Genomic DNA, 18,561 nt, shown 5'->3' on the forward strand with positions numbered 1-18,561 from the left:
TGCGTAACAAAACCTGAGAGTTTTATCAAACTCGGGTCAGTTCCCTTGACTGCCGTCTACGAACCAATCAGGATCCACCGCGGCAAAACTCCCTCCGGTCCGATGCCGCTCGCGTCCGATTTAATCCACGCGGCGCGTTTGCGTCCGCATCGATCCATTTGTCCCCTCGAACGATGTTAAAACCTGCTGAAGGGTTACGCCGGAAACTCATTTCAAGGGTTTGATGATGGAATCTGATGTTTCCGAAAGCGAGTCTAATCTGAGTCATGAAAATGAAATTAGTCGAAGAGAAGGTGACGGGATTGGACACGGATTCATGTGCGCTTGACATTAGTTTGAGAAGCTGTCAAGGGGGACTCGAATCAATGAATCTGAGTTATATTTTGACAAACAATTCAGATGGCTTATATCAAATGGGACTACTTTTTAGTCTTTTTACCTTTCTATCGTGGTAGGATTTATTTTTTTGTTGGAAGGGGGTGGATGTTGCCATTTGAGGAGGCAGCTTGGGCTTTTACACCATTTTCTGATGTTGAAAGACCCAATAACCAACTCACTGATTAGTCATAGGCTTTATTTGAGACTAAATTTTCCATAAAAACCTTTGAACAAGACTCAGACATTTTAGCTTTTCCAAAAATATGGGGTTTATTGACTTTAACTGCAATCAATACTTACAAAAAGTGGGAAAACAAGGTTTTCATATAAACTCAGGAGAAAAAAAAAAAAAAAAAAAATCACTGTAGTGAAAAACATGGCTGAAAAAATACATTCAACAGTTTTTTTTTTCTTGTTTTTTTTTTTCCTTTACTTTCTTTGTGTCAGAATCTGCTCACCTCTGCCAACACGTGAAGGCAACACAGAACAAGTGAAAACAAATTGTCCTCCATTTATCAAATATAAAAGGCAAAAAAAAAAAAAAAAAAAAAAAAAGCCTTTAGCTACCTGGAATGTATTCAGCGAGGCACTTCCAATGGTCAAAGAATTGGGGGTGGGAAGAAGTTTCGGGGCAATCTAGTGCATCGAGCATCCAATCGAGTTAAAACAAAATTCCTCAAGCTATTTGGTCACAGCTACTTCTTGTAATAGCAGGTTGGGTGTTAAGAACCTGACCAACAGAGGACATTTCAAAAGAACCAGTCTCCTTAACCAGTGATGTGAGGATTGTAAAGCACCCCTGTACTTCAACCATCAACCCAAGTACTGTGAAAATACTTCTCTTTATAGGTCGGGACAAAAGTCAATTAAAGTAATAACAGTCTGCTACTGTTACTGTCACGGGAATGTGTCAGGAATGAACACGAGCAAAACTACTTTTGTGATGGAGTTGCAGTCCAATAAGAGGGAGTAAGAAAACACGTAAAATAAATAATCAAAACGCAAAACGTCTTTTTTTTTTTCTTTTTGCTTTAAATTAAGTTTCATTTTGACAAAGTGTAGTTGCAGAACAAAAAGTCATTGAAGTACAATATATTAAACTGTGAAAAAAGGAAAACTGACAAAAATGTCTTCACAATCTTTAGATTAATATGGAAGATCATAATTTAACATAAAAGAAAATATATTCTATTGTTCATTATCCAGATAAATACAAAAAACAAAATTAACAAAAAAAATGCATATGATCACCAATAAATATGTTCTGATAAGTTAAATAAGCAGTGACAAGCAAAACCTTCTGTCTGGAAAGTTTTCAAAAACAATAACCGTAATAATAACATTAATAAAAAATAATTATCAAGTAAAGAAAGCAAAAAAAAAAAAAAAAAAAAAAAAAAAAAAAAAACGGATGTAATGAGTACAGACTGCTCCTCGGAGCAAAGTGGGGTGGAGGGCGGGGGGGCGGGGGGGGGTAAAGTAGAATAGCTTGGAGATCCGATCTCGTCAAGTCCCAGGATGTATAACACGGGAATGCTGGAATTCCCCGGATCGGTGGGTGGGTGGGTGGGTGGAGGGCGAAGGGGGCGGGGAGGGCTGAGAGGCGAATACGTCTTGCAGGTTTAAATGATCAGTTCGATAAGAATTCCTTCCCAAAGAGAGAGAAAAAAAAAAAAAAAAAAAAAAAAAAAGAAACCAGTGACCAGCAACAGGAGGAGAAAACCTCAAGGGAGAGAAATAAGGGGCGGGAGGCGGGACAAACCAACTTCCAGTTCAAAGTCCTTCCTGCAGACTCACCCGGTCCACAATTACATAAGACGGGGCTTGAGGAGAACCGTAACGGGGGTGAAGGAGGAGGGCAAATGAGAAAGAACCAACAAATAAACAAACAAAAAAAAAACAAAAACAAAACAGTAGTCCATTCACCCTAAACATGCAGAAACCGCCCCAGGCACTTTTTTTTTTTTTTTTTTTTAATCTTTTTAAAAACTATTCATATCATTTCAGGGTCTGTATTTTTGATTCCTCTCTCTCTCTCTCTCTTTCTCTCTCAGCTCATTCCATAAAAAGCGGTGGATCTACAGTAAGTGAGCACCCTCTAGCTAGCTCTGGGGAAGTGGTATGGGGGGGGGGGGGCGGGGGGGTTAGGTGGTGGGGAGGGGGGCTAGTGCAATGCACTCCCCTTTCCAAGGCCACTTGTGTTGCTACACATTCAAGAAGAATTGAAAAGGAAAAAAAAAACAAAATAATAATAAGACAAGCGGCACCTGGTGAAACAGTCAAATCTTCATGATTTGTGTTCAATTTCCACTCCTTTTTTTTTGGCACTATGACACAAGGCAGGGTGGGTGTTTAGAGCTCGCTGTGCAGATTTACGGGGGCGGCACGGGGAATGGGGATCTTTAAACTGATAGTTCCCTTAATTGACTACGTCCTTAAAAATGCTTATTAGAAGGAACTGATGTGGCGTCTCGTGGGAGGGGAAGCTGGGGTGGGGGGGCAGAGGTAGAGGGGAGTGCCGTGGTCTCTGTGTCATCCAACTAAGAGTCACTGGTGAGCGTGCGCGGGCTAGTCGTCGGAGATGGAGAGGCGGCTGAAGATGGGAAGGCGGCGGGTGGTGTCCAGCGTGGGGGACTCGGAGCCGCTCATGCTGCTCCCGGAGCTGCTCTGGTAACCCTCTTGGTCTGACAGAGAGTCCGGCGGGCTGGATGGAGACTCGAACAACTGGGGGGACTCCAACATGGGTCTAAAATAGTAGGGCGTGCTTGTCGGGGAGGGGGGCCCGGGGGCGCCGGGCTCTATGGGGCCGGCCCCGAGGCCGGGCCCGAACAGGCTGGCCAGCTCCTGGTTGGAGTAGGGGAAGGGGTTACTGCCGGGCCAGTCGGGGATCTCGTCGGGGAGGAACATGGGTGGAGGCGTGACGGAGGTGGGGCTGTCTCTCAGCCCCGCCGAGCTGGAGAAGCCCGCGAAGCTGTAGCTGTGCTGCAGCCGGGGCCTCTCCATCTTGTTGGAAGGGTTCAGGGGGGAGGACTGCTGGGGGGGCCCGCGCCGCTCCTCCGCGTTGTGGATGAAATGGCAGCGGGGCCCGTACGGGCAAAAGCCGATGGTGTGAAAGGTGCGGCACAGCTCAGTTTTGTATTTGGGGTGGCGACTCAGGCTGCGCAGTTCACGAATCCCATGAGCGAACTGGCACTTGTCTCCGTACTTGCAGGAGCCGTTCTCCTCGAAGGGCCTGCACAGCTCCGTCTTGTAGCGGCTGGAGTTGACTTGGCTGCTGCTGCTGCTGCTGCTGTTGCTGCTACTGCCGGAGGGACTGGCGGGGCCCAGGCACTTGCTGAGGAGCCTTTCGCCCGTCTCAGAGAAGGAGCGGTCTCGCAGGCGGTTTTCCTTGTTGTTGCTGGCATTGCTAACCCCTGAGATGAGCGAGGAATGGTCTGCTGCCTTCAGGCTGTTCAGAAACTGGTTCTGGCTGAACTTTGTGCTGCTGACTGAGTGCCGCCGCTGGTACACGCCTCCCACCGAGGGAGATCCCACCGCCTTCCTGTCCAGCAGGGCTCCGGTGGGGCTGGAGATGGGTACATTGGTACCAGTGCAAGGCACGGACAAGGGGTGAGGGGCGCCCAGGTTGTTGTTATAGCTGAGCAGTTTGTTGTTCTGCAGAGACACACAATCACACACAGAGAGAGAGAGAGAGAGAAAAAGGCACACGATTAGAACGGCAGCAAGAGGAGGGGGTGATGCAAAAAAGATCTGGTGGGCTGCAGAGGGAAAAGATCCACAGCCTCCTCTTGCATGACAGTGTTCTTTTTGGCTCTGACAACATAAGCGGATACAGGCCTATAGAACAGCAGCTGGTTTGGCAAGTTGCCCCGGACAGGAATGTGTGCCTGCTTAGTAAATAGAGCAGGAGCACATAAGAGGGCAGTGGGTTGCTAGTGGCTACAAAGAGGCTGCATTATTTGAAAAGATAATTAAACCCACAAAAGCATCCTGATGGATTCCTAAAGGGGTTGGAGTGGGAGGAGGGGGGGATCGGAAGATGACTTCCGAAGGAACCCCTCAATGATTTTATTTCAATTCAAAGAGCGACTACACAATGAGTTTTTTTTTTGTTTTTTTTTTAAAAAGTGCAGCCAAGATGAAGAAGTGAACGGGCGTGGATTTGGCGGAGTGGGTGTGGGAGTCCGGCCGTGGGGAGCAGCAGCAGGAGCGGGTTAATGTCACACAGATCCGGTCAATGATTAGCGAGCATGTGGCTGCTTTGTGAGGAGCATTCAAAGTGGCGCAAAAAACCCCGCTCTCTCACACACACACACACACATACACACACACACACACACACACACACACACACACACACACACACACACACACACGACTGGAGTTCAAATTTCCAATTATTTCCCCGAACCCGTGAATGCAACCCAACAGAAGAGCCGAACCACGAGTGTATTTTTTTTTTTTTTTTTTTTGCTTATGTGGCACATGTCGAATAGCAACAAGTATTTGAAGGGAAGCTAGCAAGCACCGGTTTTGAGCGCACTTTCCAGACCTCCGACCCGGTGAGAACACCAGGGGAGTCCACAAACGGTGTGAAGAGAGTTTTATACTTAATTTTTAAGAGTTTTAAAAGTGAAGTAGAAGTCAGAAATGCCGACGGCCTCCCTCCGCGGAGGCCCGTCATTCCTCCGCAGCGGCTAACTCAGCAGCGGGCTAGCAAAGCACGCCTCTGAACAACTTAAATAATACTTTTAAAAGATACCTTGTTCATCGCTTCGTAGTCGAAGAAAGGCGACACCACGGCTGTGGTCATCTCTGCAGCGACTGGAGTCAACTCGAAAGTTGTGAGTATTAAAAAAAAAAAAAAAAAAAAAAAAAAAGCCAACAAACAAAACAACAACAACAAACTGTGCTAATCGGAAAGTTGCGCAGGCAGGTCTGCTGAGCGTCTGATCTGCGGTTCCCGTGTCTGTTTGACCCTGCAGACTCCCCCTGTGCCCTGCGCCACTTCCAACATTTGCTTTTTAATCCTCTGCAGGAGGAGCCTGAAGCGCTGGGCGTTAACTTTCAGTCAACTTTTTTCACCCCCCCCCCCCTGCACCACCACCACCACCGCCACCTCTTTCCCCCTTCCCTTCCTCCGCACAGACCAACTTGTGCTGGTTTGTCTCGTCAAGTTTTTTTTTTTTTCTTCACGCGTTTAAACGCACTTGTCCATTCACTAATTCAAACACATATGCACACACATACCGGTATGTCCAATGTGTGTGTGTACATCTAGATTTCTATATGCTTTATACATTCACACAACATCCTGCCTTCTTTTCCATGTGCAACTTTTATTTCCCCAATTTTTTTTTTGTGCCAGTCTGGGGTTGTTTACGGGAAGGAGGCGCTCTCCCCGGGGTTCCTGCTACCATCCACTACTCTGTAATTAATTTACTCTTAATTGCTGGACTGTAACGTCACTTGTGGGACTTTCCAGTGAATTCGGGACAGGCAGGTCTTTTAACTCCTTCCCACCTCCCCACCCCTGCCTCACCGATCTAATTGTTGTTGTTGTTGTTGCTTAAAATGTTTTTATTTTCCTCTCCGACGAGGTAAGAATGCACACGGGGAGCGACGGGTCATTCCATCGGGGAACCTGATACACCAGTGATCTCACCTGATTCAACCATAGTCAGTCACAATGACGCTCGCAGCCTCGTATAAAAGGGCCAGTGAAACCTATACAAATCTATTGTGGTCCGTCTTCCCAACCCCCCCCCCCCTCCCCTCCCCCCCCCACGCCCCCGCTCGAAATCCATGACAGAGCAGCCATGGGCCATGTGCAGAGTCAATGTCAGGGTTGGGTTGCAATAGAGGGGAGAAGAGAGGAATAGAAAGGCAAGGGTTGGGGGAGAAGAAAAGAAGCTGTTAACAAAAAAAAAAAAGAGGAAAAGAAAAGGAGTTGGAGGAGGAGGAGGAGGAGGAGGGGGCGGCGGCGTCGCGAGGGGGAGATTTATGGGGGGCGTTTATTACTACACAGCATGGCCCGAGGGAGATGAGGGAGCAGGGGTGGGGAGAGGGAGGCAAAACATTCCCTTTCCCCTTCCTCTTCTTCCCCTATACAGGAGCCACACAGGGGGCGGAGGGCTTTGTCTCCCGAGTTGTTTTTGCAGCGAAATGTTGAACGCGAGGGAGTCCAACTGCAGAGATAGAGATCCTGGATGTGTGTCATCTCGAACGCGGTCCTGATCCCTGTAGCCTATTTTCATAGGCTGACCTTTTCAGACTTATCTTTCCCACATGCATTAAGAAAAGTAGATTTGACTTCATGCAAACTTCCAGAGTTATTCCGGACTCGACCAGCCAGTGCAGAGCCGGGGCGTGTGTTTTAACATAAAAAGAGTTTTACGAGCGGGGGCTGCGTGGAGTAATCTCCCCCTGGAGTGTTTTCACAGACGACAGGGCGGGATGACAGACTCTCTGGAAATCACGTCTGCGGTTCAAAGGCCCTGCTGGTTGATTGATTAAGTGGATCTGATCAATTGTCCCCCCCCCCCGCAGCAGAAAGGTAGTGGGGTTTTTCTTTCTTTTTTAAAAAAAAAAAACACACAAAAACTCAAGCTGGTGTGACAAACCGACTCAAAAGGCAGATAAGTATCGCAGAAACTAAGGAGCTCACTGATGAGATGTCTTCTTTAGGCCTCGGGAGGCCTCATCATACGCGTTGCTTGTTTACTTTAACGTGCTGATGTACCGTGCCTGCACGATACCGTGCTACTCCTTCCAGGTTCAGGAGGAGGCACCTGTTTCCTGCCAAGATGAAAATAAAAATAAATCAGGCGTCTCTTTCTCTCTCTCTCTCTCTCTTTCTCTCTCTCGGGGGATGTCAGACGTCTTCCTGTCGCAAAGCTTGTAAACCTCCATTATGGCTTACAGACGTAACTGTGGCAAAACACAGCACTTGACATTTTGCTTTGTGTAAATGCACTTTGCGATTTCCTGGCGCTTTATGCCAACCCGGTTATTCTGTTGGCGAAACAGTTTCGAGCAAAGACGACAAGGGACGATGAATCATTACATTTATTTAATCGGGTTATAAAAAAATAAGTCATATATGAGGGTTTTTTTTTTTTTCTTCATACGGTAGTTCTTTGCGTTTTAATGTTTGGGAGTTGAAAATTAGGACGGGTCGCACATTTCACAAAGTCCACTTTTAAATCAACTCCTGAGCCCGAATGAAACTTCCCCAAAGTACAAATCCTGCATCCAATTCAAACAAAAAAGTTGGTTAAATATAGTAAAACTTTGTGGATATCCCCTGCTTGTGGTACATTTAACTTGTGTTAGATATATATAACTTGTGTTTAGAGGTTGATTATTGTGGCATCCTTTTATGGAACAAAAGAGTTGCATTGTGGGATATTCTAATGTTCTTACATCAGCCAGTCGTCCTTATCATATGATAACAGTACTCAGATTTGGATTTCCCTTTGTAATGTCCCAGTGTTCCTGGCCGTCACGGCGACGCCGTACGAAACAGCCGTGACTGCATCCTCATCAGAGCACACTACATCCTTCTCTGTGTCTTGTAATTGCCGGCCAATCGGATCACTCCCCGACACAAACTCCAGTAGACGCTCTGATGCCGCCGGAGCAGGGAATTTCATGGCAGAAACTGGCATTATGTCATCTTCGGCGTGTCCGGCTGTCTCTTTCCCAGAAACCCAGCAGAAGAATGTCTCTGCCTCCTCATCTGACCATGTCATTGTTTCGTGTGTTGCCATTTATGCGAGCGAATCCAGTAAGCGACGATAAAAACGCGGCGGCTATTGCAGAGGTTGTGCTGTGTTTTTGGGCGACGATGACGCAACGGCAATTTGTAATTTCTCTGCAACGGAAAGAGAAAAGTTTCGGTGAGTGGACATCGACTTTGCCAACAGTCCACCATAATATTGAACTTCCTAGCCTCCCTGCCCCATCCTTTTCATTGCTTAAACAACTTTTGAACAAAATAGCTTCAAAATAGCTTCAAAAGTTCAAGGATTGTCGAGCGTGACCTTCGCAGCATGCCACATGTTGCCGTGGCATTAAAAACCAGTTAAAAGTATAGCTTGAACATGCAATAAATTGCACTAAAAGTTTGAAAATAAAGGACATTAAATGACACAAGTAAATCATGTATAATAAGTGGGAGAAAATTACCATTAAACTGTTTTTTTTTTTTTTTTTAAAATGATTTTTCAAACTTGAATCACAATGCCGTGGCTTGGAGGTGCAATGATAATTTCTCCAGGCTGATCTATGGCTCCATCAGTTAAATCCACAACAGCGTCTCTGCCGTGGAAAGCCGGAGCCGAGTTCCTCTCCGGTCAGGTTGTGTGGACTGACATCAGACGAAAGTTGTGAAAGCAAATATGTGCGTTGCCTCCTCCATCCTTTTTATTGTTGAACTCAAAGAGGCCGCTCAACAGTTCCCCTCTTCTCAAGCTGTTTTTTTCTTTCTTTTTTTTTTTCCCCACCGCCTGTTGATGTGTTTAAGTTCTTCCTATAAAGGGTGGATTTCCGAGAGACCGACCCCCCCGCGGAGGTCAAGGCTGTCCTCCCCCCCCCGGGTCCGAAGCTGACACTGGGCTGTGCAGTCAGTCACCGTTTTGAGCTCGGAGCTCTGACGGTTTTGATTTCTGCCTCCTGCGCCGTCGTCTCTGCTGACGCTTCACTGGGAGGGAGGCCGGGGACGAGCTTAGAGGTCGCTGATAACTCCGAAGTCGGGTGACGGGATGTTACATTTCCCTCATTCTGAGGCGGAGATGAAGAAAAAAACTTTTAACTGCGACTCAGGAGTCGCGGCAGCCGCTGTAGTTCCTCATAACAGCCAACAGAGGGCAGGTTTCTTCCTTTTCTGTGCTTCCAAGCTGCAGATTCCTCTTTTCCCCCCTTTGCTGTTTTAAGTAGTTCAAGTGTCTCCCTGTTTGCCCAATGCATACGTTTAGATGCTCAGAAGTGCTTGAAATTGTCTACAAAGGGAGCGGGAGGTCGGTTCTTTTCCACGAGGGTCCGATGCGAGCTAGAACTCGTCTCAACCCCGTCCGCTTTAAAAACCCGAATGCCGACTCACTCCTCGTGCACCGGCCTCGTCTTGTATAGCATCGTCATGTTCTGCTCAATATAAATACGATTCCTGGCTCGCTGGATCGCGCCAAAGAGGAGAGGAGAGGTCTATTTATATCAGCTCGTGAAATTTAATAATCAAGTTAAAGGTCCGTTGATGAATACCACAGGAATGTTTGTGCTCTTCTGGACGTTTCTGACTTGCTCGCGTATCTATATATTTATCGGCCGGGGTGTCCTATTTTTCAGTCAAAGAAAAGTTTGAAATCCGTTGCACTTTCATTTTAGCCTGCCTCTTGTCAAAATTGTGTTGCTTGTCCTCTGGACCAGAGCAGCATGTTGAAAATCACTTCTTTGATATGGGATTGCGGTTTCATTTCTAATGACAAACGTCGTGACTCGTAGCTTCGCTGTCTATTTTATGGCAGTTATTTTATTGCAGTTCTTTGGCAATTAAGTTATGTGTGAAAATACGGCCGAGTAAATTGGCAAAAAACTCTTAAGAACTCGAGAAAAGTAAAAAATACATCGGATCAAACGTCCCCGTGAAAGTACCAGAGATTTAGGAAGAACTCACTTAAAGATCAGTGAGACAGAAACCCCTGGGGATGAGAGTGCGTCCGGCATCAGCAAACTGAGCAAACATCCAGTGTCCAAACATTGTGAATAAACTGCTATACAACTAATAATCACAAAAGGTTAACATAGAAATATCAACGGTAATATATCACACGCAGATGAATGTCAGTGTATGTCAACAGCTCTTCTGTATATAGCCCTTCTATGTCAAGTAATACTAAAAATACTCGCATGCCGAAATGTCTATAGTTACAGGTGGCAGCTTGTTCCGTATGAATGTGTCCAGCACACATCACGCTCTATAGCTCTGCAGTTTGTTTTTGTTTAATACGTGTGTGGTTGCCTTTTTTTTTTTTTTTTTTTTTAAGCATTGAAGGGTTGCAGCAAGTGCAAGCGGAACATCATTTATTCACACAAATTACTTCAACATGTGGTTCACCCCTCCTCCACCGCCCTCCAAAAAAGTTCATGCATATTCCAGGCATATTAAGACCTAGAAAATTGTCTCTTTCTCAGCCATAGATTACTTAATGCCTCAGAAACTTCCCGTCTTGTTGTTTTTTTTTCCCAGCATGTGAGTTCCAGAGGAGAGCGCCTTTCGAAACTCTGACAGGACATCTAATCAGGCCGCTTCTTGTTGTGTAATCAGCGCTCGAGGATGGCCAAGTTCGCGGCCGAGCTTGAGTTTTTCAATATGTTGTCCTCTGGCGGGCGCGTATTTCATTTCTGCAGACCCCCCACCCCCCCCCCACCCCTCCCTCGACGCATACCCATTTGTGTGATCTCTCTCGTCTGTATCGCCCGCGACAACCGAGACATCACGCCTGCCTTCTCTCCCGTCTGCCGGTGCACTTGCAAAAAAAAAACAAAAAAAAAAAACGCGTTTGTACATCGGTCACCTCGCCAGTATTTTTTGCCTCAGGGGTGAAACTAGCCTCCCAGAGCAGAAAGAGAGAGAGAGAGAGAGAGAGAGAGAAGGCGGGGGGAAAATAAGAACTAGCAGTGATTAATTGACCATAAGAGTAGCCACAGCATTGTTAGTGGTGAACCGCCAACTGCTCTTGCTGATGTTGTTCCCATGAATCGCTCCAACGTGCTCATCCACTCGCTTGCATCGCCCTTCGTCGCACGCTGGGTGGGATGCGACATCAAACGGCGCGGCGCTACGGCCGCTAGCGCAGCTCAAAACAAACACCATCTTGGAAGCGAGCGCGTTCGGCTCCGTCGGCGGCGAGAAGACGGAAGAATAATCCTCGGCTAAACGCCGACGCACAAGGAGAACAACGAAAAACAAGAGAATTGTCAGGGGTCAGCGTTTAAAGATTTACTGTCCAACTCTCCGCTGACACTCGGGTCTCATGAGGAGAGCTGAATTTAGAGCGAAGGGCCGGCTTCCTCCTCTGACTTCCTGACCCGTGTTTCCTGAAGAACAATCTCTCCGTCTTTCCAGCGGGCTTATGGGAAGAGAGTTTGGCTTTCCACTCGCACATTAGGGGTTTCAGTGGAATAAGCCCAGGTCAAATCCATCAAGATATAGAAAACAAAATGATGACAGAGGGGTTTTTAGGATCCAGCAGGATGTCAGTGTGTGAGACGGTTCGAAATCACGGCAAAAATAAACAACACAAGGCCGAAAAATATTATTACCGTAGTTGTACAACTCAGGAGGGTACAGCTGATTTCGCATGATTTTGGCTTGACCCCCCCCTCCAAAGTTCACCGTCTGAAGTGGCAGGTGAAAAAATGCATGAAAATACAGGTCCCTGCAATTAGCGAGAAAATAGCTGAAATGTCTTTTCAAAAATGACAAAAAAAAGTTAGAGATAACCCAAATTGACTAGTGTTAGCATGAGATAACAAGTGAATCAATATGAGATGAGAGATGAGAGATGAGAACAACTTTATTAATCCCGAAGGAAATTGTTGTGCCAGAGTTTCAAGTAAAAAAACAACAGTAATAGATAATAGTGGAAAGGAGGAAGAATAAGAAATATAATGAAATATAAATTGAAATATAAATAATGAAATATGAAGAATTGCATGAATTGACTTGAATTTCAGTAAATGTAAACATGAGAGGCTATTAATCTGGAGTTAGTTGTGAGGTTCAGATCAAGAAAAACCAACAAGATACATTTTCCTGGGAAAAAAAACTAACCATTAACATCAGAAAACACAAAGCTTTGAAAATGGCTGCCGAACCGTCACCTGATTTCGAAATAATATCGCCGTCAAACCGAGAGCGCGTTTCCGTCCGTCGTCAAGACCCGATCGCTGCCACGGCTGCTCCGTGCAAAGATGGCGGCCGACGTGTGTGTTCAGACGTGAACACACACGTCGGGGTGGGGGTGGGGGTGGGGGAATCTGGTGTTTGTTGTGTCCGGTTTCCCCCGGGGGTCGACGTGGCACCGCCAAGGCCGGACCCTGGCTGGCCCAGGTGTCACGAGCGTGCTGCGGATGCTGAAACTAGATATTCCCCAGCTCCTCTCTCGGCACAGGAAATAATCAATGGGCTTTGTATCGCATTGGAACACTGGAAAGCATTCTATCGCCAAAAAGAAAATCCTTCTCCGTCCCATCTGTCTCCATTCTCTGGCTCTCCCAAACCTCACAAACCGGCCTTGTGTGGTCACTCCTGGACTAGAATTACACAGTCCATGTGTCCGCCTCCGGACAATGGACAGAGCCGGGCGCCCCTGTGACCTTGCCTACATTTCTCACACTTCATCCCCGCGGATTTATCGAATCGGACACGGCCCCTCCGCGGTTATTGATATCCCTCCAGATGCCGGTGACGAGGAAGCATCTCTCGACGTAAACGAAAGCTTTAAAAATCGGGCCGTGACGACGTGTCGCTCGACGGCGGCGTGTTTTTAATTAACTGACGTTGAGTCGCGCAGTCGTTCGCTCCCCGTCGACCCACGCCGCGCGCCGATGTCTTGTTCCCGTTTCGGGCCCCCGGCGATGATATACTGCGAAAAACATTCCCTCCCGTCCCCAGCCCGAGATTAAACATTTCTTTTGAGGCCCGTCTTTACCGCCAGTCAAGCATGACAGCTCCAGCTATCTGCAGACGGCTCGACAAAAAAAAACGCCACGGCAAGACCTTTTCTCCGTCGCAGCTCATAAAAATCACAACACACGCAAGTGAAGTCACCCACTTTATAAATTTGACAACACACGCGACACACACACACACACACACACGCACGCACGCATACACGTTGCAACTTGGAAATGCTTAATTGGCCCATCAATCCATCTTTCATCGAAACCACGCACTTCTTTTTTGTTTTTCTTTGCAACGCTGTTCCCGCTTTGACTGTTTGCATATTTCTCCCCTCATTTGCCGCCAGCTGATCTCCCAGATGCGTTTCCTGTTCCCGGCCGAAGTAAACCCCGCCACAGATGCGACTCCACGTTTCCTCGCGAGGAATAACACCGCGTATGCTCGTTCCCTGGATTACGTGCCAGTAAGTCACATGATCCCGAAGAGTATATCTGTCTTCACCTTATCAGAAAATGCGATGGAGGAGCTTGAGGAGGGGGGAGATTTCCTCCGAGGTGATTGAGTCATCTTGGAACTGACAGTTCCCGCTTGGATCGCAGAGCTCCATCTAGCCGGCCGAATTGTTATTGAGCGAGACGCTGAAACCGTAACCGCTCCCCAAGTGGCGACCCGCCGCTCGCGGTCCGTCCGTGACGGGTTGAATGCGAAGGACGATTGAGGCTGATATTGCGCAATGCTTAGAACCGGGATTTTTTTCCAATGTCGGCCGGCGCCGCTCTCCTCCGACGACGACGAACCCCCCCGGACGGAGTTCGATCACCTTCTTTACGCTTTTACGAGATAGTCTCTCGTCGATGAGTCGTCCTCCTCGGCCAACGACTCTCATCTGAACACATTTGGCCCTGAGATCCCCCATCTGTTCGTCCTACAAGGAAAACATTCACCAAGGTTACAAGCAGAGAAAGAAAAGGGTTTGGTTTCCCGCAGACTTATAAAGTCTGCCATGTGATGAACTTTTCAGTTCTCGAATAGACCTCCGCCTCTTTAATGCAGCGCGAGTCGTCGCACGAAGCGTCCAGATCTCAATCATCAACTTAAATCTTTGAAGGATCGCACACGGTTCAAACAGTAGAGCGGACCTTATTAAAATTTGATGCTCTCATTCTTTTCTGTAAAGAAAACGGCCTCCTGGGTCTTCGAGTCTGGTCCCGTCCAACTGCCCCCGACTGTTTCCCACTCTGCCTCTCTTTCTCCCCCTTTTCAGCCAGTCTTCTTCTCTGGCAGTAAAAGAAAGTGCAGCTGTGTGGAGTCCTGTAGGCTGAATGAGCCCATTTGGTTGACTTTCAATTTTTTCGCTGCCAGGGCCCAACGTCCATTTCAGCTAATCCCCGGGCTCCAGCCACTTGTTTCCAACGGAACAATGGAGATGTTCCCGACGCCAGATACATCACAACCATCCATCGGCGCCAGTATGCGGGAGCATCTGCAAGGACGTGGCCGGAAACCCTGGTAAATATCACCGTCTCAATCCGATTTCGGTCGGTTTTTCCCAACGGCACCATTCGCGTTAAATCCTCCGATTATTCTTTTTAAGAACAAATCCTCAAGCTAAAACAGACCACCGTCGGGAACGATTTGAGCCATCCACGTTCGACTGAAGAAGATTGGGAACGAGCGAGAGAGAGCGGGGTCGCGTCGAAGCAGATGTTTATTACAATTTGACTCGCGGCATCTGTGCTCGTCTGCCCCGAATGAGACGGGATTCGGCAAAACGAAAACCGCTTCGTGTCACGCGTCGGTCTTCGGCGTAACATTTGAGTGTCATTAGCATTCACGCAAACATACGCGGCGATGGCTAGCAAGTCTTTCCAGAAAACTATTCGCGTCACATAAGCACGAACATGGCCGACCGCACGACTTTACGCGCATCTTTACTGCTTTGTGTGACAGCGGAATATGGAAACGTTTTTTTCACAGTGCCTAAATACTTTGCCCCCTCCTTCCCCCCCGCCTCATATAGGCTCCGCAAACTCTAGTAAAATCCAATGGTTTTCCCATAAATGACATTTTTTTTTTTTTTAATCTAACCCTCAGCCAACCCCGCTCATAAACAATAGTATGTTTACCAAAAAAATCCCATACCGAGAGCCCCCTCTTCTCCACGCAGCTACGCCGAAAACCTTCTGCCAAAGTTCTCCCAAACAATCCCCTTCCCTCGTCTTTGAAAGACGCCAACCACGTTCAGTCAGGGAGAGCTTTCCAACTCCGAGGCCAGTGGGAGGAACAGTGTGCCGTTGATAAGAACAGTAAAACTGCACACTGTACTTCCCCCAGCAGACCAGAATCTACACACTGTTGTTATCATGAATGTCTTGAAAGTGACCAGCTGATTTCCTCCCCCGTGCATTTTACTTTTGAGCTTCACTGTCACAACTCTGCACGGTTAACGGCTCAAAAATGCAGTTTCATCATATGAAGACGCAGTTCCTTAATACTTTCTCTTCCTCAACGACTCGCTTATCTCTGATAGGCCAAGTTTGACGAAGTGTTCCGTGCCTGTGAGCACCGCTCCAGCAAACTTCAGATTTCCGTCATCCAACTTGAACCAGGATGAACAGGGTGCTGGAGAAACTTCATTTTGGTCAATAGAACGATCAAAAATACATTTTTTTTTCCTCCCCTCATCCCCAAACGTAGCTGCTTTTGGCCACACAAGTTGTACAATGAATAGCTTGCAGTCATGACTCCGCAAGCGCAATTCCTCTACCCAGTGTGTGTGTGTGTGTGTGTGTGTGTGTCCTCAATGGGATCACCTTTATAGAAACTATTTTCGATGTGAGCCTCGACGCCGCAGAGGTGATGGTCAGTGTGTCCTAGAGACAGATCTCCGTTTCAGACACACACACAGACAAACACCACCGTTGGTGTTCCCGACCAGGAACAGCTGTTCTAACAATTGTGATCTAACAGTCACAACAACACTTTGTCTGTTAGCTCTCTTGTTACGTACGACAGGAAGTAAGAAGACTGTGCACAAGTCTCTTATAAGTCAGAGGTCAGACTATGTTGCGGAAATTTCCAAATGTGTAAAGACAGATATATAAACGTAACAGCTGATTTCAGAGCAATAATAGAAGCCGCAGCCTTTAAGAACCTAATAATTGCCAATCCCCACAACTATATTTCTTGAGAAATAGGTAATTTCCTGCCACAAATGGCCTCACAACACTAACACCCACGTGGAGCGGTCTGGTAAAATTGAGACGGGAAATTTATTGACATGATGTTTAATATGATGTCTTTAATCATTAATTTTTTTCTTCTTTTTTTTTTTTCTTAAACGCCTGCCTCGGCAGTTTTCCGGCACCCTGGGAACTCATTCTGACCCGCTTTGATCGTCCATGCAGACCGACATTACGGTAAATGAAGCGGCGAGGCGGCCCCGGAATCCCCAGTGTGAGTGGAAGAAGAGCACAGAACGCATTAATAAGGTGAATATTTATCAGCAACGTGCCAGTGTGTTGGCTGAAATATTATGTGCTGCTGTTTCCACCGGGCGTGATTAGCTCACATAGCATGAGTCAACGTACAGTCAAAACGGCGCGGCTGTCAAAGTCTCCGCGCCCACGGTGCTCACTTACACTCGATGTGATTTAAAAAGAAAATAAAAAAAAATTTAAGACAATGTGACATCACAAGTAACGCAGTACCGCGGGGGGCTGGCAAAAAATGATACACCGAGCCCAAACTAGTTGACGCTATTGTTTAGAAAGCCAGAAAAGCAACAAATATCACAAATGATACTAAACCATAAAAAAACAAAACATGCAAACTGATTTGTAACATCTCACTCAGTTTGTTTGTCATGATGATCGATGGTTCTGTCTTCTCCGTGACCAGTCGATAGCCAGACACTCGTCTCCACTATGTAGTTTAGCACATTGACTGGCGGGCCTTAGAATAACAAGCTTACATTAAAAAAAAAAAAAAAAAAAAAAAAACCTACCCAACATGTGAATTTGGAAAAGCTCCTATATTCCATATAGGAGTCACGTTAAATCCCGTGATTTATGGATTCATTCAAAGTTGAGAATTCTTTAAAAATGATGAGACTGTTTGGTGGAAATGAAAAACATAGCCGGAACGTCTTTCCGTGCAACCTGCTGGTTCTTAACAGCCGGTTCTTCCTCCATCCGAACAGGGTTCACCTGTGGAAAGGATCAGTTCTGAAAGCAATAAATAATTCAGATTGATAACATCCTGTAGATGCGCATGAAAAAATATTATTTTAATAGTTCCTTTTAAAATGTTTATTGTCTGAATAGAGCTCAGCTGAGCAAAATAGACGTTCATCCGCCTCCTTTTTTTTTTTTATTATCTTATATATTATCATACCTTTTTAAAGGGAGAAAATCATCTGGAAAAAGCGTTTGCCTGATTCAAGATCGTTTTGGTGTGACTTGCTGAATCATCATTATGGCAGCCGTTCAGATGTCAGCCGCGCTCAAATACAATAAAACTTGATGGTACTTGGCGTTCGGTGCTCTCTGTGTCATAAATTTCCATTCAGAAAACTTACCAGCCGACTTATTTATTCTTATTTTTCATTTATTCTTTTTGAAATCATAGATAGCCAAATGGGCGAGGATGGTCCTGGATCACTAAAGATAATCCAGACTTTTGTTGTGAGCACTCTTGTCCAAACGAGGCCGTTCGCACAAAGGTCAGCGGATTATCTCGGGCAATCGGGTCGTCATTTCTGGAAAAAAAAAATATCAAAAAAAGTCATGCCTGTTGAGTTTTTCTGCGGTATCATCATCCAGCGGAGTTAAATATGAGAGAAGGCAGGAATCTCTCCCACTCGTATCTCTAGATTTCAGCAGCTGTCATGCGCAAGCATTATCCGGATGGATAAACGGCACCGGTTTATTTTGTGGCGCAACAAAACACTTGTGGCAATCAAACTTGACATTCCATTTAACGCAACTAATCCCAGCTCATAACTACTTATTCTGTCCGTTTTAGTTTTGAGTACCTCGGATGACTCCAAGCTGTTTATTTTCTGACCGCCTCATCACAGGATATGAGGCCGTCCCGTCCGACGACCTTCTGTCACGTCGCCGTTATGGGAGATAAAATCTGTGCCGGGCGCCGTCGTGAGAAAAAAAAAAAAACGACGGTTGGACATTTTAAACGGACGAGAAGTTGTGAAATAACAGAGACGGAAACTTTCGCGGGGTCACGAAGAGCCCCGCAGAGTGGCCATTTACGAAGCTCGGTACTCAGCGCTGATTTATCCCCGTCGAGGTAATATCAAGGTCGGCGCCCCGAAAAGGTCTTTGCTTCAACAAGATGTCTTGAGCCGGATAAGAGGGTCTAAAGCTCCCAGATCATCAAGATGATGGATGAAAGTGTTCTGTCTTGTTTACGCTGCCTGACACAAGGCATCTGTTGGCCTCGAGTGCTCAAATCATGGTGTGACAACCCTCTCTGGTCCC

At 46.5% G+C, this 18,561-nt stretch overlaps 1 protein-coding gene and 1 long non-coding RNA gene across 3 annotated transcripts in view; one reads left to right on the forward strand and one right to left on the reverse strand.

The window, feature by feature from the left end:
• Positions 1–622: 622 nt before the first annotated feature.
• zfp36l1a (ZFP36 like 1 zinc finger CCCH-type a) lies at positions 623–5,389 on the reverse strand. Its single transcript, XM_086156941.1, has 2 exons — positions 5,141–5,389; positions 623–4,032 (listed from the first exon to the last, which is right to left on the reverse strand). The coding sequence occupies exons 1-2, from the start codon at positions 5,189–5,191 to the stop codon at positions 2,947–2,949; spliced, it is 1,137 nt and encodes a 378-aa protein (XP_086013067.1). The 5' UTR covers positions 5,192–5,389; the 3' UTR covers positions 623–2,946.
• Positions 5,116–18,561, forward strand: part of LOC147237976 (uncharacterized) — a 72,629-nt gene continuing 59,183 nt past the window's right edge. For both annotated transcript variants that reach the window (XR_015106951.1, XR_015106950.1), the window contains exons 1-4: positions 5,116–5,222; positions 13,410–13,526; positions 14,426–14,572; positions 16,420–16,554. This is a non-coding gene — a long non-coding RNA (uncharacterized LOC147237976). The remainder of the gene's footprint in view (positions 5,223–13,409; positions 13,527–14,425; positions 14,573–16,419; positions 16,555–18,561) is intronic.

This window comes from Fistularia commersonii, chromosome 1 (genome assembly GCF_037954325.1).
Source record: "Fistularia commersonii isolate RoL2024-O1a breed Wild chromosome 1, RoL_Fcom_v1.0, whole genome shotgun sequence".
NCBI lineage: Eukaryota > Metazoa > Chordata > Actinopteri > Syngnathiformes > Fistulariidae > Fistularia > Fistularia commersonii.